Here is a 24,970-nt window from a genome sequence, read left to right as displayed (position 1 = left end):
CTTCCGAAACAAAAACAAACCAAAAAAACCGCCAGTAGTTAAATCAAACACGACTTAAACTGTGAAATTCAAACACAATGACACAGTATTCCTGGATGTTCAACCTCTTCAAAGCAATCAACCAACTGTGTTTGTATGTTTAAATTGTAATTATTTCGTTAGTGCTGTCTGACCCATTTGTATTGTGTATAACAATATTGATTGAGCATCACGTTTATTCTAAAAAGCTTGATGTAAAAGAAAGAAGATATGATTACAGTGACAAATGCTCATTCCAAATAACTTCCTGTTTCTCCGTTGGTTGAGCTGTAAGTGGAATAAAGAAGTATCTACAGTATATTCCATAAAGCACAGGGAAAAGACCCATGCGGTTCTTGTAAAAACAAATACAGAAATAAATAGAACGACAGCAAACCCAAGCTTTTAGTACAAATACACATGTATACAGTATGTGCCTATGCAATGGGCATTCAAACAACATTTACAGTGTACATGAGGAGCTTCAGTTAGCGCTTGACCATGGAGGAGATGGACAATACGATGTTGCAAAACTGCTGGCTGAATTTTGAAGCAATTCTCAAACAACACAAATTCTCCATGAACCCCTTGCGTGCACGCATATGTGTATACTGCGAGTGTGTGTCTATGTGGGTATGTATGTGCGTGAGAGAGAGACTAAAGGGATTATTTGTGCAGCTTTCACATTCAACCGAGTGAGTGATGGATATGCTTCCAAGGCCCTTCCTATCCCTCACCACAGCTCTCGGATCAGTGGGTCACTCAGGCACAACTCTAAACGTCACCCTCAACTGGATCAAAGTCTGATAAATCTTTGACCTTTACACTTTCTCTTCACCTGATAGTTCACGAGATATGCTTGGTGAATATCTCATATTCCATTTTTGCCTCCAACTTTCCTCTAGCTGTGCCAAGAACATTTAATGAGAGAACTAATGGAAAATTTGGACAAAATTGTTCTCTGGGGTCACACAAATATTCACCTACTGAAGTGTTAGCATATTTTAACTTGCAGCCATCCATTTTCGATATTATTTGCTCTCATTAGGCCCACATGTGAGATGGCGACAAACTGAGCTGACGCGGGTTGAGAGGCGGAGTACACCTTATACTGTACGGTCGCAAATAAATTGCAGGGCAGATAGGTAAATAACCATGCACATCCATCTTCACACCTATGAACAATGAAGCAGGGTTGCCAAACTCATTTCATTGTTGGCCACATCATTTCTATGGTTGTTTGTGGTTTCACCTCATCATGGAATTATATGTACGGAATTGTACATATAGTTTTTTTTCACTGCACATGTATTTAAAATCTAAAGTTAATAAAAATCTAAATGTTGGTGTACAACATTGTCAATGTTATGTTTAAAATACACATGATGAAATTAAATGACTGTGATTGGCTGGCAACTAATTGAGGGCGTCCCCCGCCGAGTGCCCGAAGATGGCTGGGATAGGCTCCAGCACCCCCCGCCTCACTAATGAGGATAAAGCGGTCTGTAATATGCATGGATAGATGAAATTAAATGAAAATGAAATAGTTAAAATTGAAGAAAAATCTGAATGTCAGTACAAAAAAAAATATTATACAAAAAGTGACACACTTTTGAATTGGCTTGCCCCAGATGTTGAGTTTCACACATGAAGCTGCAGTACGGTCGAAAATTGACAAAAAGGAACAGAGGGGCAAGTATAACTAGGGTCGTAACCTCCCTTGTGACCCTAGGATTATAAAGCAGTTCAGAAAACGACTGAATAAATGAATTAATATATTTTGCCTGTTTGTGTTGCCATTTTCTCTGTTCGGCCTTCTCCTCCCAGATCTGGAGAGGGGGCTCGGTGATGATGACCCAAATTGTATGTCTGTGTATGGATTTGCACCGACTGAGCTGACCAAGATCTGGGTCAACCACTCGGAGGAGCTGTTATGAAGATCTCTTCATTGATCAACTGTGCCAGGTTCAGAGGAGGATACACCTCTCCGATTGTATACCGGTAATATAGTTCAATGACTAACGTTTTACAAGCCACCTTTTATTCGCCAAAACTGTGGGAGGAAAACAACCACCTACCAGGCCTCCATGCTGACCACATGATCTCAAGAGCGTGACCCAAGAAAAAAAATTCATTTCCAGTATTTAAGTGGAAATGAGAGAAATTGAACTTTGACCATGGTCCTAGAATTAATCGTGTTCGACCTTTCCTCCAATTATTTTGTACTTCCTATATAAACAGAAAGTAAAATTAGATTTGGATTGGATTTGCCTTTATTAGTCTTGCAGTGGAGAAATTTACATTTCACAGCAGCAAAGTGATGAAAGGAATGCACGTAGAAAAACAAAATACATGAGCTGCTGGAAAGGCAGCCACTTTTCACATTTCACAACAGAAATAGCACTCACGTCCTGATTAGACATCTCCCAATATGGCCGTTCCCCAAAGGACATCACTTCCCACATGACAATGCCATAACTCCACGCATCACTGGCTGATGAGAATTTTCGGTATGAAATAGCTTCTGGAGCTGTCCATCGGATTGGGATCTTTCCACCCTGCTGACACACACAAATATGAATGAATGAAATCACAAGTCAATTCACTATTGCAGACAGTATGTGAAAACAACTGTTTTGACATGCAGCTATAAGTAACATTTCACAACAACATATTTTTAATATCAGGAACAGACAGATATGCTATCAGCGAGGTGCACAAAATAATCATAAAACTCAAAATTCTTCTCATTTGTATAATTAAACATATTAGATATTTCTCAATACTATGAAAGAGTTTTGGTGTACCGTTGTCGTGTACGCAGCCTCTGGATCGTCTTCCAGGATTCGGGACAGACCGAAGTCTGACACTTTGCACACCAGGTTGCTGTTGACTAAGATGTTTCGAGCTGCCAAGTCTCGATGAACGTAGCCCATGTCTGACAGATACATCATTCCTGAAGCGATGCCACGTAGCATGCCCACCAGCTGAATGACAGTGAAGTGACCATCGTGTTGCTGACAGAAAAAGCAGGGAACACACAGAGTGAAATGACAGTAAATGGGGAAGGAGGGAAGATGGACAGGTTAGCCAGAACAGGAACTGAATTGGTGGATAAGATTGAGGGCAAAAATAAAGGCAGAGAGAATGCTCAAAATACTTAAAGGACAACCGACGTCTCCCGACAAGTTGTGTCCATAATTTGTAAAATGGCTTCAAATGACTTCTACTGAGCGTATTTTACAAAGATTCCACCGCATATAGCTATATTTGGTGCAACATGACGTTTTCAGACCAAACAAGCACAGCAAGATGCATTGAGGTGATGGAAGGACTGCTGCAATGTGTCCTTTTTTTCGGTCAGGCACGTTCCTTCAGTGACGTCCCGTACGGACTCGTCACCAACTCAAAAACAAGACTTCCGGAATATTCAGCACAAGTCTTAAAACGTAAAATATAGCTATATGCGGTGGAATCTTTGTAAAATACGCTCAGTAGAAGTCATTTGAAGCCATTTTACAAATTATGGACACAACTTGTCCGGAGACGTCGGTTGTCCTTTAAACATCAGTATGAGACATTTTTTTTCAGATTGATGCCTAGGACTAATACAAAGATATCCAGGAAAGACAGACATCTGCCCGGATGGAAATCTAACATTCACCTGTATGGCATAATGGCTATGCCATTTACAGAAAAAAAAACATTTTCCGGGTAAAAAAAAGAAAAAAACAACAAATAAATGAGAATAGTCCAATTGCTTTAATTTAGTCTTTGTGGATTACCATGACCAGATGACTGAGAATCAACTTGAAGAAAAACAAAACACATTTATAGCAAGTACATGAATTTGAACTGGTTCTTTCATTTGTAACAATGGGACAGGAAGAATGATAATATCGACCTAAAATGGAAAAAGGGACATTTTCAAGCATGGGGAACAATCCCAACATTTAACAAACAATTAATATATTTTTCGTTGTATTTGGATCAACATTGAGTGCAAATTACATCACAAATTCATGTATTGCTTAGCATACAGTATACATCATCCCTCTACACCAAGTATGACCAATATTAGCCATACACTTCTTACTTAACCTTAATTAGGAAAAAACAAGCCACCAACTGTTTAAAAGAATAGCCTTTTCAATAAATTATCCTATCATTTTGTATTTACAACACAAAAAAACACGTGCATACTCTCAAAACAAACACAAAAAAACATCAACAACAAAACAAAAAAAATCCCTTACCCTCAAAAATGAGTCCAGCGATCCATTTTCCATATATTCCACCACAATCATCACTGGCCTGCCTGCAAAAGCACAAGCACAAAAACACCCTTCATTGTTAATTTTTCTTCAAAGTTCCCCAAGTGCACTCAAATGGAAATTTCTTAAAACACCTGATGCAGCTATTTCAACAAAGGGTATTTCTTCCCCTCAGTACATTGAATTGGTTTGTGATGGATTTAAACATTTCTCACAATAAAATTTATTCCTTCAAGGATCCCTTTGGAGCTAGAGAGCAACTCCGACAACTTGGAGGCAGGCATTGCTTGACAGTGAAAACGAGACCGCCCCATGCCCCACCCCCCCAAAAAAGAAAGAAAAAAAGTCTTACTATGGTGAAATAAAAGCTTGCATAATGCATTATTCCAGTGTTTCCTCACCAGAGAATGTTGAAAAACAATCTGTCTGCGTGAAGACGGGTGGAGGATACTGACAAGCAACAAGTTTTCCATATAATGATGCAAGAGCACAAGGTGTAATGGCAGAACGTCTATTCCAACACCGAATGCATCAACAACAGGTTGAACAACAGCTCCTTTTTTGACCTGGCTGCTTTTATTTCTGACAACGAAAGAACAGCGAAAGTGCAGAGAATCATGTCACTAAAATAGCATTCTGAAAGCAGGTGGCCTCAGAGGCAGACATGTGAAAGAGTCCAAATGCACAAAAAGGGACTTATTAAAAAAAACAGACCAAAAAGATCTATCAGCCAAGTGAAAGTGAAAACTGAACTGAACAACAGAACTCGCAAGAAGGAACACATCAAGAGCATGGGAACTGCATGGGGTGAAGTCAAGTGACAAGCCCTCATAACTAAATATGGATCAAAACAAATCAAATGACAATATGTAGAGGAAGGTGGTGAACGACGACCATAAAATATAGTCTATTTAGTCAGCATAAAATAACATTTAAATAATAAATAAAGAGGTGGGCCAGTAGTCGAGTGGCAAGCATGTCAACTTCACAGTGCCGAGGTTCAATTACAGATCTGGACTTCCCGTGTTGAGTTTCCATGTTCTCCCTGTGCGTGCATGGGTTTTCTCCGGATCATCCGGTTTCCTCCCACATTCTAAAAATATGCATGGCAGGTAGATGTCTGTGTAAGCTCTCAGTCGTACAGGAGTGGTCCATCGATGAAAAGGTTTCTTCAGCCGCCATCTGTACTTCTTTGAAGGTGTCGGACGTTTCGCTTCTTATCCAAGAAACTTCGTCAGCAAAGTAAAGTCTTACTGGTAGTTCAGCCCGTATATATGAGACGGGTGTCACAACAGTGACTGTCTTCATCTCCACGATGCTGCCGTATTAATGAAGACGAGACGCGTGGATGTGTCTTTTTATTTCTTTTATTTCTGCAACACAGTATGGCAGAAGGGATGGGTGAAGTCGCATGGGTTTCGTCTTGTGATTAACCTGAATCTCCTCGAGATTGTTCTCAAATGCAAAACATTGTAGATAACAAAACAGAATTAACAACGTGTGATCGTATAGTGGTTATTTACAGAAAAAGAGAATACAACACAAGTTCACTGTTATTTACAAGATGTCCCTGAACGCATCATGGGCGGAGACTCGGCAGAACACGCGGTGCGCTTGTAATGGCTGGCGGACAGTTCAACCAGCCACGGACACTCACGGGCAAATGAAACACGACACAAGAAACTAAATATTGTTCAATAAAAACGAAATGAAACAATTATTACCTGCAACACAGTATGGCAGAAGGGATGGGTGAAGTCGCATGGGTTTCGTCTTGTGATTAACTGCGATAGAAAAGCGCATATGCTCCAAAGTTCCACTCGACAAAACGTGAAGTAAATAATGACACAAAAAGTAATCTGGACTCGAAATGAATAAGGGAACTAATTAGATAACACTAGACAGTACAAAAGGGGAAACAAAATAAGATATTGTCATGAAAATGCGCGTTAATCAAGACCAACAGAAAATTGCGACTCACCCTGAATCTCCTCGAGATTGTTCTGGAAACTATGGGCGGGACATAGTGCCACACTGTGCGCCGTTGCGTCACTTCCTTCATAATTTAATAATCTAAGCGCACAACTCCGTTACATACACCCCCCTTAAATTATGCAGAAGTGAGGCAACATACACACGGAAGACAACAGAAAGACCAACAGGCACAATAGACAAGGTTATCGGGCAAGGATGTACAAAAATGCTGTCTAATTATGTCACTCATCTGACCAACTACGTCAGGTGACTGGAGTAAGGGATCTGTCGCCGATGTGCAGGGTAGTTCAATTGGGCTCGTGACAGCGTTTTACTCGCAAATGCCACTGGTCTCGCAACCTTGTCATCAGGCTGAAGCTGGGAGAGGACAGCTCCAATGCCGTCAAACGATGCATCGACTGCAAGGATGAAAGGTTTCTCAAAGTCAGGGTGGGCCAACGTTACACTGTTTGACAGATCGTGCTTCAGAGTCTCGAAGGCAGTTTGACATTCAGTGGTCCAGTCCGCCGGTGTCAACTTCACATGACTTGATGCATCCGATGTGGGTTTCGACCTGCGTCTGGCCTTACCACGGGTTTTCTGGCCTGAAAGGAGCTTGAAAAGGGGCTTGGCCTTGATGGAGCAGTCCTCAATGAAGTGCTGATAATACAACACCATTCCCAAGAAAGATCTAATTTTCTTCTGCGAGGGAGTGAGGCCATCACTGTCCATTAGGTCTGGTACCTGTACACTGTTTATCGCTACCACCTTTTCAGGGTCTGTCCGTAACCCTGACTCTGAGACAACATGGCCAAGGAACTTCACAGATCTCCGAAGAAAGTGACACTTCTTCGGAGCAAGCCTCAGATTATGGTTCTTCAAGCGGGAGAAAACCATCTCCAATCGCTCAAGCGCAATCTCTTCTGTCGGACCAAAGACCATGAGATCGTCAAGATAGCACAGGAGGCTGGTGAAGTTCTTGTCCCCGAAAATGGAAAGCATCATCCGCATGAATGTAGCCGGGCTGTTCGAAAGGCCTTGTGGCATCCGGTTATATTCATGTAGGCCAAATGGGGACGAGAAGGCGGTGTACTTCTTATGGTCCTCAAACAGGGGCACATTATAAAATCCCGAGGTGAGGTCCATGGTGGAGAAGAAGACATTTCCTCCAAGTGCGGCAAGAGCGTCAGCCTGATGGGGCAATGGGTGAGCATCGCGCTGTGTCCTCGCATTTAGCCATCTGAAATCCGTGCAGATGCGCAACTCCCCATTCTTCTTCCACACTAAGACCAATGGAGATGCATATTCACTCGCGGATTTCCGAATAATGCCTTTTTCTTCCATCTCATTGAGAGTCATTCTCAGCTTTTCATATTGACTTGGTGGCACTCTTCGATAAGGCAGGCGGAATGGTCTCTCATCCACGAGGTGTATCTTGTGCACAAATTCAGAGGCCTCTCCACAGTCCATCCTGTTCCGTGAAAATACTGCTTCATATCTCTCAATGAGTTGGAAAAGTCTGTCCCTCCACGTATCGGAGACAGCACATGCATCCAAGTCCAGATCATGTAGTCCAAGCTTGTCCAGTGCTATTTTGATGTCTTCTTTGGACCTTGGCCTTGCGGTGGCATTCTGAACAGATTGGGACATATCGTTGTACTAAATTCATCCTGTCTACTTGATAACTAATGTTAAGCAGATTCCTTACTTACAGACAGTGTATTGTCGGTGTTCAAATACCTGACATGTTTCGGCGACTACTTCCGCCTTCGTCAGAGTGTCACGGATGTTGCTGTGACGCGCCATTTTCAGCTGGTGTTGCTATGAGGGCGTGACCTACCTGTCAGAACTGACAGGCAAGCCACGCCCCCCGCTGTCCGCTCGTCCCTCCAGGATGCTGCTCCAGGTAGTAGAGAGCATGTAAGCTCCCTCATCCCTGTTGATGGTCCTTGGTCCTCGCTTTCGGATTTCAATGGCCTCCCTGATCCAGCGCTGATGTTTGTTGTCTTCGGTGCGGATGACTCTGGCCTTCTCCCAGTCCATGATGTGGTTCTCTCTTTTGCAGTGGTCCGTGATGGCTGATTTATGGTGCTCCTGTTGTGCTTGTTCTTTTATTGCTCTTGTTTGGATTGTTGCCGTCTCCTTCTCGCACTCGTTCTTGTGCTCTTTTTTTCTTGTATTGAAACTCCTTCCTGTCTCCCCGATGTATGATTTATTGCATGACTTGCATGGGATTTCATATATTGAGTTACATTTGTTTTCCGGGAGTATTTTGTCCTTTGGGTGTACCAAGATTTGACGGAGAGTTGTGTGTGGTTTGACCGGTGTGTTTATGTTGTGTTTCCTCAGTGCCCTTTGTATGCGTTCTGTGATTCCTCTTATGTACGGTAGTGTTACCATTGCTCTGTGTTCTTGTTTGTTTGTTTGCTTTTTCTTTCTTCCCTGTCTTGTGTTGTTTTTGTTTTTGACCTGCTCTGCCCCTTTAGTTATTGCCCACTGGGGATATTGGCATTTTTTCAGTGCGTGTTGTATATGTTTTTCCTCCTGTGTTTTGTCTTCCGGGTCCGTGATTATTGTGGTGCGTTCATGTAATGTTCTGACGACTGACAACTTGTGAATAGTGGGGTGTTCAGATGTCCAAAGGAGATATTGGTCAGTATGTGTAGGTTTCCTGTGTACTTTTATTTTGATGTCCCCGTTGTCCGTGTGGTGTATGTTCAAGTCCAAGAAGGCGATGGAGTGGTTTGTTTCTTCTTCATGGGTGAACTTGATACTGCCTGTGGTGTCTATGGAGTTGAGGTGTTCAGTAAGCTGTTGCGTATGTCCTGTTTTGATTTTTTCCAAGATGTCGTCCACATACCGTTTCCATAGTGTTGGTTTGTATATTTCCGGGGCTGTTGAAAGTGCTTTCTGTTCCAGGTCCTCCATGAAGAATCCACACATGATGGCAGAGAGTGGGTCCCCCATGGCGAACCCTTCTTTTTGTCTGTATATGGTGTATTTGTATTGGAAATATGTGGATGTGGCTATGAATTGAAGTAGCTGGGTTATGTCTTGTGCTGTAAGATTTGTGCGTTTTTTGAGTGTCCTGTCTGTTTTGAGTCTGTCCTGTACTATCTGAATGGTCATCTGAACACCCCACTATTCACAAGTTGTCAGTCGTCAGAACATTACATGAACGCACCACAATAATCACGGACCCGGAAGACAAAACACAGGAGGAAAAACATATACAACACGCACTGAAAAAATGCCAATATCCCCAGTGGGCAATAACTAAAGGGGCAGAGCAGGTCAAAAACAAAAACAACACAAGACAGGGAAGAAAGAAAAAGCAAACAAACAAACAATAACACAGAGCAATGGTAACACTACCGTACATAAGAGGAATCACAGAACGCAAACAAAGGGCACTGAGGAAACACAACATAAACACACCGGTCAAACCACACACAACTCTCCGTCAAATCTTGGTACACCCAAAGGACAAAATACTCCCGGAAAACAAATGTAACTCAATATATGAAATCCCATGCAAGTCATGCAATAAATCATACATCGGGGAGACAGGAAGGAGTTTCAATACAAGAAAAAAAGAGCACAAGAACGAGTGCGAGAAGGAGACGGCAACAATCCAAACAAGAGCAATAAAAGAACAAGCACAACAGGAGCACCATAAATCAGCCATCACGGACCACTGCAAAAGAGAGAACCACATCATGGACTGGGAGAAGGCCAGAGTCATCCGCACCGAAGACAACAAACATCAGCGCTGGATCAGGGAGGCCATTGAAATCCGAAAGCGAGGACCAAGGACCATCAACAGGGATGAGGGAGCTTACATGCTCTCTACTACCTGGAGCAGCATCCTGGAGGGACGAGCGGACAGCGGGGGGCGTGGCTTGCCTGTCAGTTCTGACAGGTAGGTCACGCCCTCATAGCAACACCAGCTGAAAATGGCGCGTCACAGCAACATCCGTGACACTCTGACGAAGGCGGAAGTAGTCGCCGAAACATGTCAGGTATTTGAACACCGACAATACACTGTCTGTAAGTAAGGAATCTGCTTAACATTAGATTGGGACATAATTTGGATGTTGTCAGGTTCAGACAAGTCTTCTGTCGCAATGCAGGGAAATACATCTGCCAGCTTTGTGTTTCTTCTCAACACCACTTTTTCAGTCGAGGGGTTGATGACCCTCACTGGGAGCCATCCATCGCCCCACATCGGTGTGATAATCCGGCCAACCAGAATCTTCCTGGATCTGCACCTTGCTTGAGTTGGTTCAACTATGACCGTGCTGCCAACTGACATTGGTGCGCAGGCGGGAAGCTTAGCCCAAACAAGATGTTCACTCTCTGGTTGCAACATCACACATTGGTGCAACTTCAGCGTGCCAACTTTGTCAGGAATCGTTCCACCCCTCCATTTCTCTGTGTTGGAAAGCAGTGAGAAAAAGTGGTGGGAGTCATCATCAATCGAACTCCCGGGCTCTGACATGAGCCGCCAATAGCCTTCAGTCTTCCGCATCAGGTGAAGGATTTTCTTAATGGCATTGCTGCCAAGAATTATGTCGTCGGTTTGTCCAGGCACCACAAACATGGGCACAGCTAGCTTGCAATTGTACACGACTATTTCCAAATCACATATGGCCGAAGGCGTCACCTGATGACCACCACATCCTACAATGACAACGTCATCTGCAGAGTAACGTTTGATGTTAGGGTTGCACACTAACAATCGTGCCATAGCCGACTCACTCAATGTGCAACCAGTAGAGCCGCTGTCAATCATTGCGGTCAGGGAAATGCCTGCGACAGTGGCAGTGGTGTAGAACAAGCTATCTGACTTCAGGACCTTGTGTGTGCCTTGGAAGATAACAGTCTTCTCCGTGGGGACACTGGAAGTGAGGGACTCTAATATCGAATCAAGATCATCTGTCGAACTGTTGGGAGGGTCATGAACTTCATCCGCATCATACTCCCTTGGATGCGGAGACATTAGTTTCCCGACAGTAGTGATCTTGTGGGCTGCACTTGTGTGGGGCAGTTGCGTCTGAAGTGATCGGGTGAAAAGCACAGAAAACAAAGTCTCTTTTCGCGGCAGTGAATAAGCGCAGAATGGTCAGCGCTAGCACAGACAGCACATGGTAGCTTATTCAAACCGTCCACCATTGGAAGCCTTGACTTGCGTCTACCAGAGGCAGAGGGATTGTTAGCTCCTTGCAGCAAAACTCTTTCCAGCATGGAAATGACACGCTCAAGATTTGCGGAGTCGGGTGGCCTGGCTGAGTGGGATATTTTATCGTTGTCCTGACATGCTGTATTCTGAAGCATTTCACTTTTATTTACATGAATGGGTTGACTGTTCGCAGCAGCTGGAGTGGCAGTCCTGGGACTCATTTCTGTCTGGTACTCATCCAGGATGGCTTGGACCTCAACTGCCGACCATTTATCCACTGTTTTTGACCTAAATGTCATGGAAAGATCTTTGGATGGACAATTTTTAATAAACATCCGTGTTACGTCGAGGGAAGAACAGTCGAAATCTCTGCCCTGTTCTTTGAGACGATTGGTGGCAACTTCAGCTGCGTTGTTCAGCCTCAACCAGTAGTCATATGGGGCCTCCTTATCCCTGGGCAGCGTGGTGTAAAAGTCTGCTAGAGGGAGAGGTGAACAAGGGGCAGTAGAAAAATGCTTGCGAAGAAGGCTATAGATGGCATTTGGGTTCTGGGTTACATCAACTCCACTGTTTCTTCTGCTAACCTTGACAACATCTTTAGCTCTACCGCTGACGTTCATGAGGATTTCCTCTGCCTGATGCTCAGGAGCTACTTTTGCTCTCCTTATGTAGTTCCTCATTAGGTCTTCCCACTCATCTACATTCATTTGATCAGTGTGGTCACCCTTGAAAGTCGGGGGTTCGCGAACTTTCCTGTGCGGTAGTATCAGAACTTGTGATGAGTCAAGACTTTGTGTTGTTGTGTCAATGGGCGTGTCATGTGGGAATGAGGTGTTATGCATGGGGACGTTATGTGTTGGGCTGAGATGTGCAACAATGCTGTCTGCCAGCTGCTGGCCAATGTGTCTAAAGAAGACAACAAAATAGCACTGGACAAGCTTGGACTACATGATCTGGACTTGGATGCATGTGCTGTCTCCGATACGTGGAGGGACAGACTTTTCCAACTCATTGAGAGATATGAAGCAGTATTTTCACGGAACAAGATGGACTGTGGAGAGGCCTCTGAATTTGTGCACAAGATACACCTCGTGGATGAGAGACCATTCCGCCTGCCTTATCGAAGAGTGCCACCAAGTCAATATGAAAAGCTGAGAATGACTCTCAATGAGATGGAAGAAAAAGGCATTATTCGGAAATCCGCGAGTGAATATGCATCTCCATTGGTCTTAGTGTGGAAGAAGAATGGGGAGTTGCGCATCTGCACGGATTTCAGATGGCTAAATGCGAGGACACAGCGCGATGCTCACCCATTGCCCCATCAGGCTGACGCTCTTGCCGCACTTGGAGGAAATGTCTTCTTCTCCACCATGGACCTCACCTCGGGATTTTATAATGTGCCCCTGTTTGAGGACCATAAGAAGTACCCCGCCTTCTCGTCCCCATTTGGCCTACATGAATATAACCGGATGCCACAAGGCCTTTCGAACAGCCCAGCTACATTCATGCGGATGATGCTTTCCATTTTCGGGGACAAGAACTTCACCAGCCTCCTGTGCTATCTTGACGATCTCATGGTCTTTGGTCCGACAGAAGAGATTGCGCTTGAGCGATTGGAGATGGTTTTCTCCCGCTTGAAGAACCATAATCTGAGGCTTGCTCCGAAGAAGTGTCACTTTCTTCGGAGATCTGTGAAGTTCCTTGGCCATGTTGTCTCAGAGTCAGGGTTACGGACAGACCCTGAAAAGGTGGAAGCGATAAACAGTGTACAGGTACCAGACCTAATGGACAGTGATGGCCTCACTCCCTCGCAGAAGAAAATTAGATCTTTCTTGGGAATGGTGTTGTATTATCAGCACTTCATTGAGGACTGCTCCATCAAGGCCAAGCCCCTTTTCAAGCTCCTTTCAGGCCAGAAAACCCGTGGTAAGGCCAGACGCAGGTCGAAACCCACATCGGATGCATCGTCATGTGAAGTTGACACCGGCGGACTGGACCACTGAATGTCAAACTGCCTTCGAGACTCTGAAGCACGATCTGTCAAACAGTGTAACGTTGGCCCACCCTGACTTTGAGAAACCTTTCATCCTTGCAGTCGATGCATCGTTTGACGGCATTGGAGCTGTCCTCTCCCAGCTTCAGCCTGATGACAAGGTTGCGAGACCAGTGGCATTTGCGAGTAAAACGCTGTCACGAGCCCAATTGAACTACCCTGCACATCGGCTCAAATTTCTTGCTTTAAAGTGGGCCGTATGTGACAAGTTTTCCCACTGGCTAAAAGGCAGACATTTTACTGCATGGTCTGACAACAACCCCTTGACATATATCCTGACGAAGCCCAAACTAGATGCCTGCGAGCAGAGGTGGGTGTCGAAGTTGGCAGCATATGACTTTGACTTGAAGTACGTCCCAGGGGCCTTTCGCGTGTGAGGCGAACGTGATAACCACTACACTACGGAAACTAAATATTGTTCAATAAAAACGAAATGAAACAATTATTACCTGCAACACAGTATGGCAGATGGGATGGGTGAAGTCGCATGGGTTTCGTCTTGTGATTAACTGCGATAGAAAAGCGCATATGCTCCAAAGTTCCACTCGACAAAACGTGAAGTAAATAATGACACAAAAAGTAATCTGGACTCGAAATGAATAAGGGAACTAATTAGATAACACTAGACAGTACAAAAGGGGAAACAAAATAAGATATTGTCATGAAAATGCGCGTTAATCAAGACCAACAGAAAATTGCGACTCACCCTGAATCTCCTCGAGATTGTTCTGGAAACTATGGGCGGGACATAGTGCCACACTGTGCGCCGTTGCGTCACTTCCTTCATAATTTAATAATCTAAGCGCACAACTCCGTTACATATATATATCCCTACTGTCCAGACATGGCGGTGCCGGGCGCTGCTATGATATATTATGATCGCACATTATATTATTATAGCAGAGTCCGGCAACGCCGTGTCTGGACAGTAGGGATATATATATATATATATATATATATATATATATATATATATATATATATATATATATATATATATATATATATATATATATATATATATATATATATATATATAAACTACCAGTAAGTACTTTGCTGACGAAGTTTCTTGGATAAGAAGCGAAACATCCGACACCTTCAAAGAAGTACAGATGACGGCTGAAGAAACCTTTTCATCGATGGCAGGTAGATGAAACACTACACGTGCAAGTGTGAGCATGAATGGTTGTTCATCTCTGTATGCCCTGCGATTGGCTGGCATTCAGTTCGGGGCATCTCCTGACCAATGCCTGATTATGACTGGGATAGGCTCCAGCATTCTTGCAACCCCAGTGAGGAGAAAGTGGTGCGGAAAGTGAATGAATAATAAATAAAGACACAGCTATTTTTTTTGAAAGAAAAAAAACAGGCAAACTCATTCATTCAACAAGATGGCACTAAAAGCTCTGTCCTGTGTCATCGAACTGTGTTGTGACATCTCAACTTTGAAAATAAAACAAAAATAGGAGGCATCAATTGTCAGTCCATTAAATAGCAAATAGCTATTTGACAGGCATCGGTTCCAAGCCCTGCCACAAATCTGCAACTGACCTCTTCTTCTTTTCCTTTCGGCTTTTCCCTTCAGGGGTGGCCACAGCGAATCAGTGTCCTCCATCTAACCAAGTTTTGTGCATCCTCTTCTCTCACACCAGTTACCTTCATGTCCTCTTTGACGACATCCATAAACCTCCTCTTTGGTCTTCCTCTCGGTCTCCTGCCTGGCAGTTCAAGGCTCAGCATCCTTCTCCCGATATAGTCATACTCTCCTCTGGACATGTCCAAACCATCTCAGTCTGGCCTCTCTGACTTTCTCTCCAAAGCCTCTAATATGAGTTGTCCCTCTGATATACTCCTATCCAACCTGGTCAATCCCAAAGAAAACCTCAACATCTTCATATCTGCTACCTCCAGCTCTGCTTCCTGTCTTTCCTTCAGTGGCACTGTCTCCAGTCCAAATATCATGGCTGGTCTCACCACAGTTTTATACACCTTTCCTTTCATCCTGGCTGAAACCCTTCTATCACATATTACACCAGACATTTTTCTCCAGCCGTTCCAGCCTGCCTGTATACGCTTTTTCACCTCTTTTCCACACTCTCCATTGCTCTGGACAGTTGACCCCAAGTACTTAAAATCATCCACCTTCTTTATCTCTTCTCCCTTTAGCATCACTCTTGTACTTGGATCCCTCTCATTCATTCACACACATATATTCCGTCTCGCTTGCTCTGTCTCATTCCTCCCCTTTTCAGTGCATACAAACACATCTCTAGTTTCTCCCTCACCTGTTCCCTGCTCTCGCGAAAGATCACAATGTCATCTGCAAACATCATGGTCCAAGGAGATTCTTGTCTAACGTCGTCTGTCAGCCTGTCCATCACCAAAGCGAATAAGAAGGGGATCAGAGCTGACCCCTGGTGGAGTCCCACCTCCACCTTGAATTCACACCGACAGCACACCTCACAACTCTTACAGTCATGAGACATGTCTTGCACCACTCTGACATACTTTTCTGTCACTCCAGACTTCCTCATGCAATACCACAGCTTTTCTGGGCACCCTGTCATACGCTTTCTCCAGATCTACAAAGACACAGTGCAATTCCTTCTGGCTTTCTCTGTACTTCTCGGCATTCTTAAAGCAAACACTGCATCTGTCGTACTCTTTTTTTGCATGAAGCCATACTGCTGCTCACAAATGTTCACTTCTGCTCTTAGTCTAGCTTCAACCACTCTTTCCCATAGTTTCATTGCACTGTATGGCTCATCAGAATCAGAATCATCTTTATTGCCAAGTATGTAGAACACACAAGGAATTTTTTTCCGGTAGAACACGCTGCACTAGTATCATCGTCAAAAAAACTGCTAAGTGGCACTATACAGTTCCATTTTGGCTACTGTTGAAAGAGTTCAAAGAGTTAATGGGTTGGGGGAAGAAGCTGTTTAAATGTCTGCTGGATTTGGTGCGCATGGATCGGTAGCGCCAGCCTGAGGGGAGTAGCTGGAAAAGGTGGTGGGCAGGGTGCGGAGGGTCCAGTAGGATTTTTCCGCGCCCTAGTTTGGATTCTTGCAGTGTGCAAGTCCTCGAGAGTGGTTAGGGCGGTGCCAATGATTTTTTCCGCCGTCCTAACTGTCCGTTGAAGTCAGATTTTGTCCATTTTTGTGGCGGTCCCGAACCAAACGGTGATGGAAGAACACAGGATGGATTCGATGACAGCCGTGTAGAAATGTTGCAGCACCTCCTGTGGCAGGCTATGCTTCTTTAGCAGCCTCAGGAAGTACATTCTCTGTTGGGCCTTTTTCAGGATAGAGTTGGTGTTGACCTCCCTCTTCATGTCCTGGGAGACTGTGATTCCCAGGAACTTGAAGGTCTCAACGGTTGACACATGGCAGTTGGATAGTGTGAGGGGTAGCTGTGGTGATGGATGTTTCCTGAAGTCCACGATCATCTCAACTGTCTTGAGCGTGTTCAGCTCCAGGTTGTGACGGCTGCACCAGAGCTCCAGCTGCTCCACTTGTTGTCGGTACGCAGACTCGTCGCCGTCTTTGATGAGACCGATGACCGTGGTGTCGTCTGCGAACTTTATGAATTTGACAGCTGGGTGCGTTGAGGTGCAGTCGTTGTGGATGATATATTTCCCAGTCTGACCTGTTTCATCCGTCCTGTCAGAAAGTTGAGGGTCCACTGGCAGATCGTAGGGGACACACCAAGCTGAGAAGTTTGGGGATGAGGAGTTCTAGGATGATGGTATTGAACGCAGAGCTGTAGTCCACAGGATCCTTGTGTAGGTTCCTGTGTTGTCAAGGTGGTCGAGGGTGTGGTGCAGTCCGACGTTGACTGCATCCTCCACAGACCTGTTTGCCCGGTAGGCAAACTGAAGAGGATCTAGCAGATCTCATCAACTTTATTCCTCTGTAGTCACTACAACTCTGCACATCTCCCTCGTGCAAATCTGCAACTGACCTACCTCTCCTGAAACGGTTCGTAGATGCGTCAAGATAGCTCAACTTTGTCTCCCTCAAGTCACGATAAAAAAAAGCCACTAAAGGTATCCGAATTTCTGGCCGCAACTCTAAGATGTGCAGAGCCGCTCTGTCCTGTTACACACATGCGATCCAATGAAGGTCAAATTATTTAGATCAAAGAAAAAGGGTATTTATATTTTCTGTATTTTGTGTTTCATCATTTGACTGAGCAGGACTAGTTAGGAAGCTCTGTACCATCAAAGTTCTGTAGTACAGTTCATGAGCACCCACCGCCTGTCCGCCCCTGAAAGAAAAAGCCTAACAAAAACAAACACACCTGTTTTCCAGTCGAGTGTGTCACCTGTTATTTCAGTGCAGGTATGGGTGTCAGTCACAGCACAATACCCACCATAATTAGTCTCCAAAGAACAACAACAGATGGAGAGACTGACATATGGAGGGACTAATTAAGACAGACAGACAGACAGATAGACTGACAGAAAAGGGGATATTTTGAGGAAAGGACCGATGAGTCCTTCTGCCTAGAAATTGTGCCTGACTGGACTGTATTATGTGTGCAATCCAAAAAGTGAAAAGTACATTTTTTTTCAATGGCGTACTCCCCCAATTTTAATGTCAGACAGGATTCATTTTCTGAGATACGTATCTGACACTATTGATAGACACTCTTCAATGGCACTTTTCATCTGGTGACATAAATTTCACATTTGAAAAATATTCTCGGAGGAGAACATGAAAGTAGGTTTTGAACAATTAGTCTGCTCACTAAAGATCCCAAACATCCAACAGTCACAACAAGGAGTCATGCCATAGCACTTACAAGTATGACAAAACTCCTTGCAACATTTTTTTCAACATTTCCTCCCATTTCTGACAACTGAGGCTGGCCACTCCCAGAACAGTTTTGCAGGTGCACCACCCCAAATTTTACACACAATGTTATACTGTACATCAACGGTGTCAAAGTCACTTTTTGCGGTGGGCCACATTGTAATTACGGTTTTCTCTCGGGGGTCGTAATGAATTTGGGGAAACCATTAGAATGTTTAATCCCATCCACATATTACATATAAAGCGCACAACAAATTCATGAATAACTACTCTATTTTCTATTGGATAAGGCACACCAAAAAACCTTGATTTTATTCCAAAGATGATCCTGCGCCTTATACGTCGGTGCACCTTATATGTGAAGTCATATTGAGCCACAACAGGTCACGCAACTACTGTGAGCAGCTACCAACTTACAGTATATACAGTATACGGAAAAAGTTTAAAAATACACCATTCATTGGGTGTGCGCCTTATACTCTGGTGCACCCTATACACCAGAAAATACGGTAGTTATAAAATTGAAAATTCAAAGTCTAAACTAATGACTAATATTATTTAAATGGGACAATTTGGAATTTTAATTTTGACTTTAACAAGCATCATGTAATTTCACAAGTTTGATTTGCTTTCACGGGCCTAATTAAATGATGTGGCGGGCCACATTTGCCCCCCAGACCTTGACTTTGACACCTGTGCTGTACATAATGGGAACATTGTGTACCTGTGCATTCAGTCCACAACCATTCAGGATATCTTATACCAAATAAAGCAAGGCTTTGTTCAGTCACTGGCACCCCCGAAATGATCAGGGCAATCGCTTTATTTTCTGTAACTCCACAATATTTGCTTGGATCCTTTCCCAACACTTTCAATTCACTTCAAACTTCATTTTGCACTTGTGGTGCTTTTGTTCCTCTGAGAAAACCTTTAAAGTGCAAACCCTCTTAGTTTTTAAACACAGCCCTCTTTTACACCTGCTACCATGTGTACGAGCAATCTTTTACAGTGATGAAAATGTGATTGAGCTCCTGCTATGTGAGATTTTGGTAAATCAAACCCCGTGAGTGTTTTTAATCTTGCCCAACATTTCAAATTTGGAATAAACACGGCAGATAATGAAAGGTGGAATAGTTTTTCAAATATATAGAGTCAAATATTTGATGAGATAAAGAATGTTGTGAGATGAACTTTTTTCCCCGAATTGAAAAACTTGCATTCAAAACGTTTCTACAGCCAGTATAAAAATAACCATATGTTGCGCTGGATGAGCCCCATCAAAGAACTGTCCTGAGCAAGTTACAGTTCCTTATACATGCACGATAACGATACACACACACACACACGCACACACACACACACACACACGCGCGCACACACGCACGCACGCACACACGCACACACACACACACACACACACACACACACACGCACACACTTTGTCATCATAAAATTTACTCCTGTGTAAAAATGACACTTGGCGCTACATACACACTTATGCGTACACCAGAGGATAATCTATGTATAATGCTCACATTATATTTATACAACAGTCTTGCACACAACAAACATATAAACTTCACAACCAAAACAAAACAGTACACAGATGATTTAACGGGCATGTATAAATCAGGATAAAACAGCAAGAAAGGTGCAAAAAACAATTATCGGGCCTAAAAAAACAACCAAATGACTGGGAGCAAACAGCCTTTATCAGAGTTGAGTATCAGTGAACCCTACATTTTGCATTGAAATACTGTAAGAAATTCTGTGATTGATTGTGCATTTACAATTGAGGGAATTATCGTGGTACTATGAATAGACTGTAAACACAAAAGACAACATTTTGCTGTTTTAACTCTGATTTGGGTATTGTGTATTTTGCTTATAGGTACTATATCTAAAAAGTGTGACTGTGATCTGCAAGTGTGGTTGGCTATCGTACTTTTTGTGACGACACCATCGAGCCTGATGATGTTGGGGTGATCAAACTGCCCCATGATAGAAGCCTCTCGCAGAAAATCCCGCCTCTGACGTTCCATGTAGCCACCTTTCAGTGTCTTTATTGCCACAGCTATCTCCTTCTTACCGGGTGTTCTCAGGCGACCACTGCACACCTCTCCAAACTCACCTAAAGTGAAAAAAAACCCGAATATCTGAAGGAAGTGTGATCTATTTTGACCGAAATGTTCTGAAAATTATTATTTTTTTTACAGCTGTAAAATGGTTTATCTATTGATTATATCAATGACATGTACTGATAGGCACAACGCTATGGATACTGTGTTCATATGGCAGAAGGCAAATCCAATCCAATCCAATCCAATCCAACTCACTTTAACCAACGGGTGCCTTTTAGCTCCACCTGGGGGCAGTGTTGCAATTTACACCTGATTGACTTGGACCAGTTCAAGTCATGTCTCTCTACCCCCACAAGGCAACATACTTTTATCATTCTCTGTAAATCTTTTTACCGGTCAATGTAACTTCGACACGTGCCTGTCCACATCATTACCATTTTGAATGATAAGATGTACAGTATTATCTTTAGCGTGTACAGAACATCGGCAACATTGGATTCTTAAGTATGTGTGTTATGAAGAACAGCAGACAATCCCCCATAAAGCAAATGTGAATCAAGAAGACCATAAACCATGCTTACATGAAGCAATGACAGAGAAAGCTTGAAGTGTATGCATACCAGCACCAATCACCCTCTCAATCCGGATCCGAGATGGGTCGATCTCCTTGGTAAACTCATGGATGGCCTGCGTGGGGTCTTCATAAGTGTCGGGGTCCACATAGGTCTTAATCCCAGGGAAAGGAACTGCAGAGGTTGAATGAGAAAAAGTAGATTGCAGTGGTGGACTAATCTTGATGTGTGTGTGTGTGTGTGTGTGTGTGTGTGTGTGTGTGTGTGTGTGTGTGTGTGTGTGTGTGTGTGTGTGTGTGTGCGTGTGTGTGCGTGTGTGCATGCGTGCGTGCGTGCGTGGGTGCGTGCATGCGTGTGTGTATGTGTGTATGTATGTATGTATGTATGTATGTATGTATGTATGTATGTATGTATGTATGTATGTATGTATGTATGTATCTATGTATGTACAGTAAAGTCTCGTTATATCGATATTCAAGGGAGTCCGAAAAAATATCGATATAACCGGGACTATCGATATATCCGACCCTGTTTTGCATGTAATTTGACCTTCATTGGATCGCATGTGTGCACATCCTCGAGTCACGGCCAGAAATTCAGTTACCTTTAGTGGCTTTTTGTTATTTATTTTCTTTATTATTTATTTATGTATTTCTACATGTTACATAATCGAAGGGTGAATGTGATTAAACAGAGATTATCATTTCAAAAATAACAATAGTAATAATTAAAATAATTCAAATCTTGAGCAATTAAAAAATCAATTAAAAAAACAGGAACTACACCATAGAGAAAAAATATCACATTGAAAATCTCTGGAAAGCAATTAAGTTATCATCTGATAACGTCTAGAAACATCTTGACTGTAATACTGAACTTTCATAACCCTGTTTAAGCATTGCTTAACTGCAAGCTTCCATGCTGCACAAGTGTCCTTGAGCAAGTCACCAAATCTTTAGCACAGCCTGACTGCCTGCAGGAGGGAAGCCAGAGACAAGCCTTGCTTCGATGCGGATGATCGATACAGCATCACAAAAAATACAATAAAAAATGCTATTGGTTCTCTGTGATGCACGAAACAAGACAAGGACTTTTTTCTCATCTTCTCAATACTTCATTTCGAGTAGGGATAATAGACATCAAAGGTTTGCGATGGCCACTTCATTAAATAAACCACATTCTGTTCCTCTCCCGTCTTGTGGGTGGCGATAATGCAAACTGTCATGCATTATGCTTTTTTTTTCCGGACCCCATCACTGTACCATCTGCAAGGACCTGGTGGGTCATTATATACAGTACAACTAGCCTAACTTGGCTTGCTGCACGCTGAGCCACATTGAGAAATTAACTGTCTGGGACAAATTGCCAACTGATTACAGTTTGTCACTCGTATGAGCAGTATGTGCAAATATATATAAATTTGAAAAAAAAACTATTTGAGGCTTGACATGTTACCATAATTTGTTTTGTGCAACCACCAATAAACAAAGAGAAGAAGAAAATTGACGTCTACTGCTGTATCATGACCATACAATGAGAATGGGCAAAAAATAAAAGGAGAGAATGTGGCTTTATGAAAGGATATTTGATCTACTTGATGGAAACAAATGATCAATATTTGATGAAATTAATAAATTGATTGATTGGTTTGTCTCAAAAAGACAATGATGGTAAGGGTTTGCTGTTGTTGTGTGCATCAGTGTAGAAATACGCAAGATGAGTTGCATTGCAATGTGTTGCCCTGATCATGTATAGCCAAATGACAAACTGAAATAATATTTCAAAACAAAGTCAAAAAAATAAAACCTCTCGCTGGTAAGATGCAGCTTTTCACCACAGGCGACGACAACTTTAAACACATTGATGTAGAAGCACGGCTGCGTTTGTAAATCAGTTATATATATTTCCGTATTGAATTTATTGGACATAATGTCTGTGTTCTGTGTGCTGCTCTTCTGACTTGGATAGAACCGCAGGCCATCTCAGAACTTCCATGTCAGATTACGCTCACGTTAGTTATGAATATTAAAACAAATTAGATTTGTCGATTCATTTACCAGGTCCGTTCTGATAATCGGTCCTCCTCTTATCCTCAGAGGTCATCTTGGCCTTGATGTACCACTGACACCTGCAAAATACACACATTAAATGAAGTCCAAGGCTTCCAATTTAGCTTTTTTTGCACACAGTATAAAATTAAAGATGATAAATAGCCAGTTAAATACAGAGTTAGAGCTCCACTGAGAATTCTATGATGCAGGTATGTAATATTCAAATAATAGTGGGAGGCTGGATGGATGTTTAATAAGTTCAATTAAATGTATCATTTTTTTCAGTGGGAAGCTTAGTGTGGATGGAGTTTTGAAAAAGTCATTTAAACAAAGTTGAGATATGTCCATCACTTAAAAGAGAACAGACTTGGTTGCTGCTTATTTTACAGCCACATGCTGATATTGAGCTTTTGAGTGTACCATGTGAAGAGATGTGAGGATGTAGTGTGAAAGGTGCATTGATCATTCTGGGTGAATAGCTACTGCGTCAGAGCGAAATCTGAGTGCAATTTTACATAATCTGGGTAAACAGTAGTGTCAGGGTGCTCTGAGCCACAGGTTGCCAGCTTGTGCTTAGACTGAGTTAAGTCTGTGGGGTCCCGGACACCGATGGACAACGTCGATAACATGGCAGGTGACACAGACAAGGGAAGAAGAAGAAGAATATGGGGATTTGGAAAGCCATTGTTGACCTCTGTTGATGGGGTCAAGCTATTCATTAAAGAAATGGCGGCTTATGCCGTTATCAGTAGTTTCCAGTCCTTCCCTCTGATCCCCTTTATCCACCTGGTTCGCTTTCTCCCTGACGGGCTTTCATGTCCAGTCCGCACACGCTGACACTGACACAAATACTTGTTATGAGAGGAGATTTTTGCAGGACACACTCACATTTACATAAGCACTCAAAAACAGGAACTTCAATTTAAGTACTTTTCCCAGAGCACCAATCAAAGCATAACGGGGAGTCAAACCACTCCTCTCTTGCCTCAACATCCTCGCCAGTCACATCACCATATAGCAGAGGTCACCCAAGAATTGAAGTGGAAAATGAGGAAAAAAGAAGTTGGAGCATGAATTTAATGACAGAATGTAAACAAAAAACTTCAGCTTGTTGTTATCTTTTGGATGTGTTATGCACAATGACACATTAAAATTTTAGGAAGTTTTGAAAAAAGCAAGGTCCGCCTCCTCACATGTCATTTGCTCTTGCAAAAACTCCATTCCATAAGAGCCCCATAAAAGCTCTCACCGTCCTCAAGCTGTTCAAGTACATTAAAATAGACCAAAGTCCCTCCTACTCAGGGCAAAAGGACTACATATTGTGATCAAGTGGTTTGCTGCGCAGTATGTGTTTGTGTAACGAGAGGGAAACAAAAAAATAAGACAGCAAAGCATCAAAACCTGCCTTTTTGGTCATAGTGACTTACGAAGTATAGCTCCTTGGATGTGACGGTAGTGATGACATGCATGGGACTCACGGTTATGTAATCTGTTCATGCCATTAAAGACATAATCTGCCACAAATTAAACTGGCAGAGTGCATAACTGTAATAAAAATATATCATCAGACACGATATACCTCGAGGAGGGAATTTCTGGTGAATAACATGGTATGTAGATGGTTTGGTCATTTTATCAGAATTTCTCTGTCTCTCTCTCTCTCTCTCTCTCTCTCTCTCTCTCTCTCTCTCTCTCTCTCTCTCTCTCTCTCTCTCTCTCTCTCTCTCTCGCTCTCTCTCTCTCTCTCTCTCTCTCTCTCTCTCTCTCTCTCTCTCTCTCTCTCTCTCTCTCTCTCTCTCTCTCTCTCTCTCTCTCTCTCTCTCTCTCTCTCTCTCTCTCTCTCTCTCTCTCTCTCTTTCTCTGTATATATATATATATATATATATATATATATATATATATATATATATATATATATATATACACACACACAGTAAAGTCTCGT

At 42.9% G+C, this 24,970-nt stretch overlaps 1 protein-coding gene across 2 annotated transcripts in view; it reads right to left on the bottom strand.

Moving 5' to 3' along the window:
- LOC148894711 (ephrin type-A receptor 6-like) overlaps positions 1-24,970 on the bottom strand; it is a 164,456-nt gene that overhangs the window by 2,212 nt on the left and 137,274 nt on the right. Inside the window, exons 9-14 of one of the 2 annotated variants that reach the window (XM_089003194.1) lie at positions 23,032-23,102; positions 21,023-21,148; positions 20,267-20,452; positions 4,275-4,336; positions 2,826-3,035; positions 2,427-2,579 (exon numbers count right to left, since the gene is read on the bottom strand). In XM_089003194.1, the coding sequence (XP_088859320.1) occupies positions 2,427-2,579; positions 2,826-3,035; positions 4,275-4,336; positions 20,267-20,452; positions 21,023-21,148; positions 23,032-23,102 (808 nt within the window). The remainder of the gene's footprint in view (positions 1-2,426; positions 2,580-2,825; positions 3,036-4,274; positions 4,337-20,266; positions 20,453-21,022; positions 21,149-23,031; positions 23,103-24,970) is intronic. The other variant, XM_089003196.1, reaches the window with a different exon arrangement.

The sequence above is a fragment of the Hippocampus bargibanti genome, linkage group LG08, assembly GCF_051943395.1.
Source record: "Hippocampus bargibanti isolate YZ-2025 linkage group LG08, ASM5194339v1, whole genome shotgun sequence".
Lineage (NCBI taxonomy): Eukaryota > Metazoa > Chordata > Actinopteri > Syngnathiformes > Syngnathidae > Hippocampus > Hippocampus bargibanti.
The sequence above is the reverse complement of the archived record's forward strand: the minus strand, read 5'-3'. Positions and strand labels throughout refer to the sequence as shown.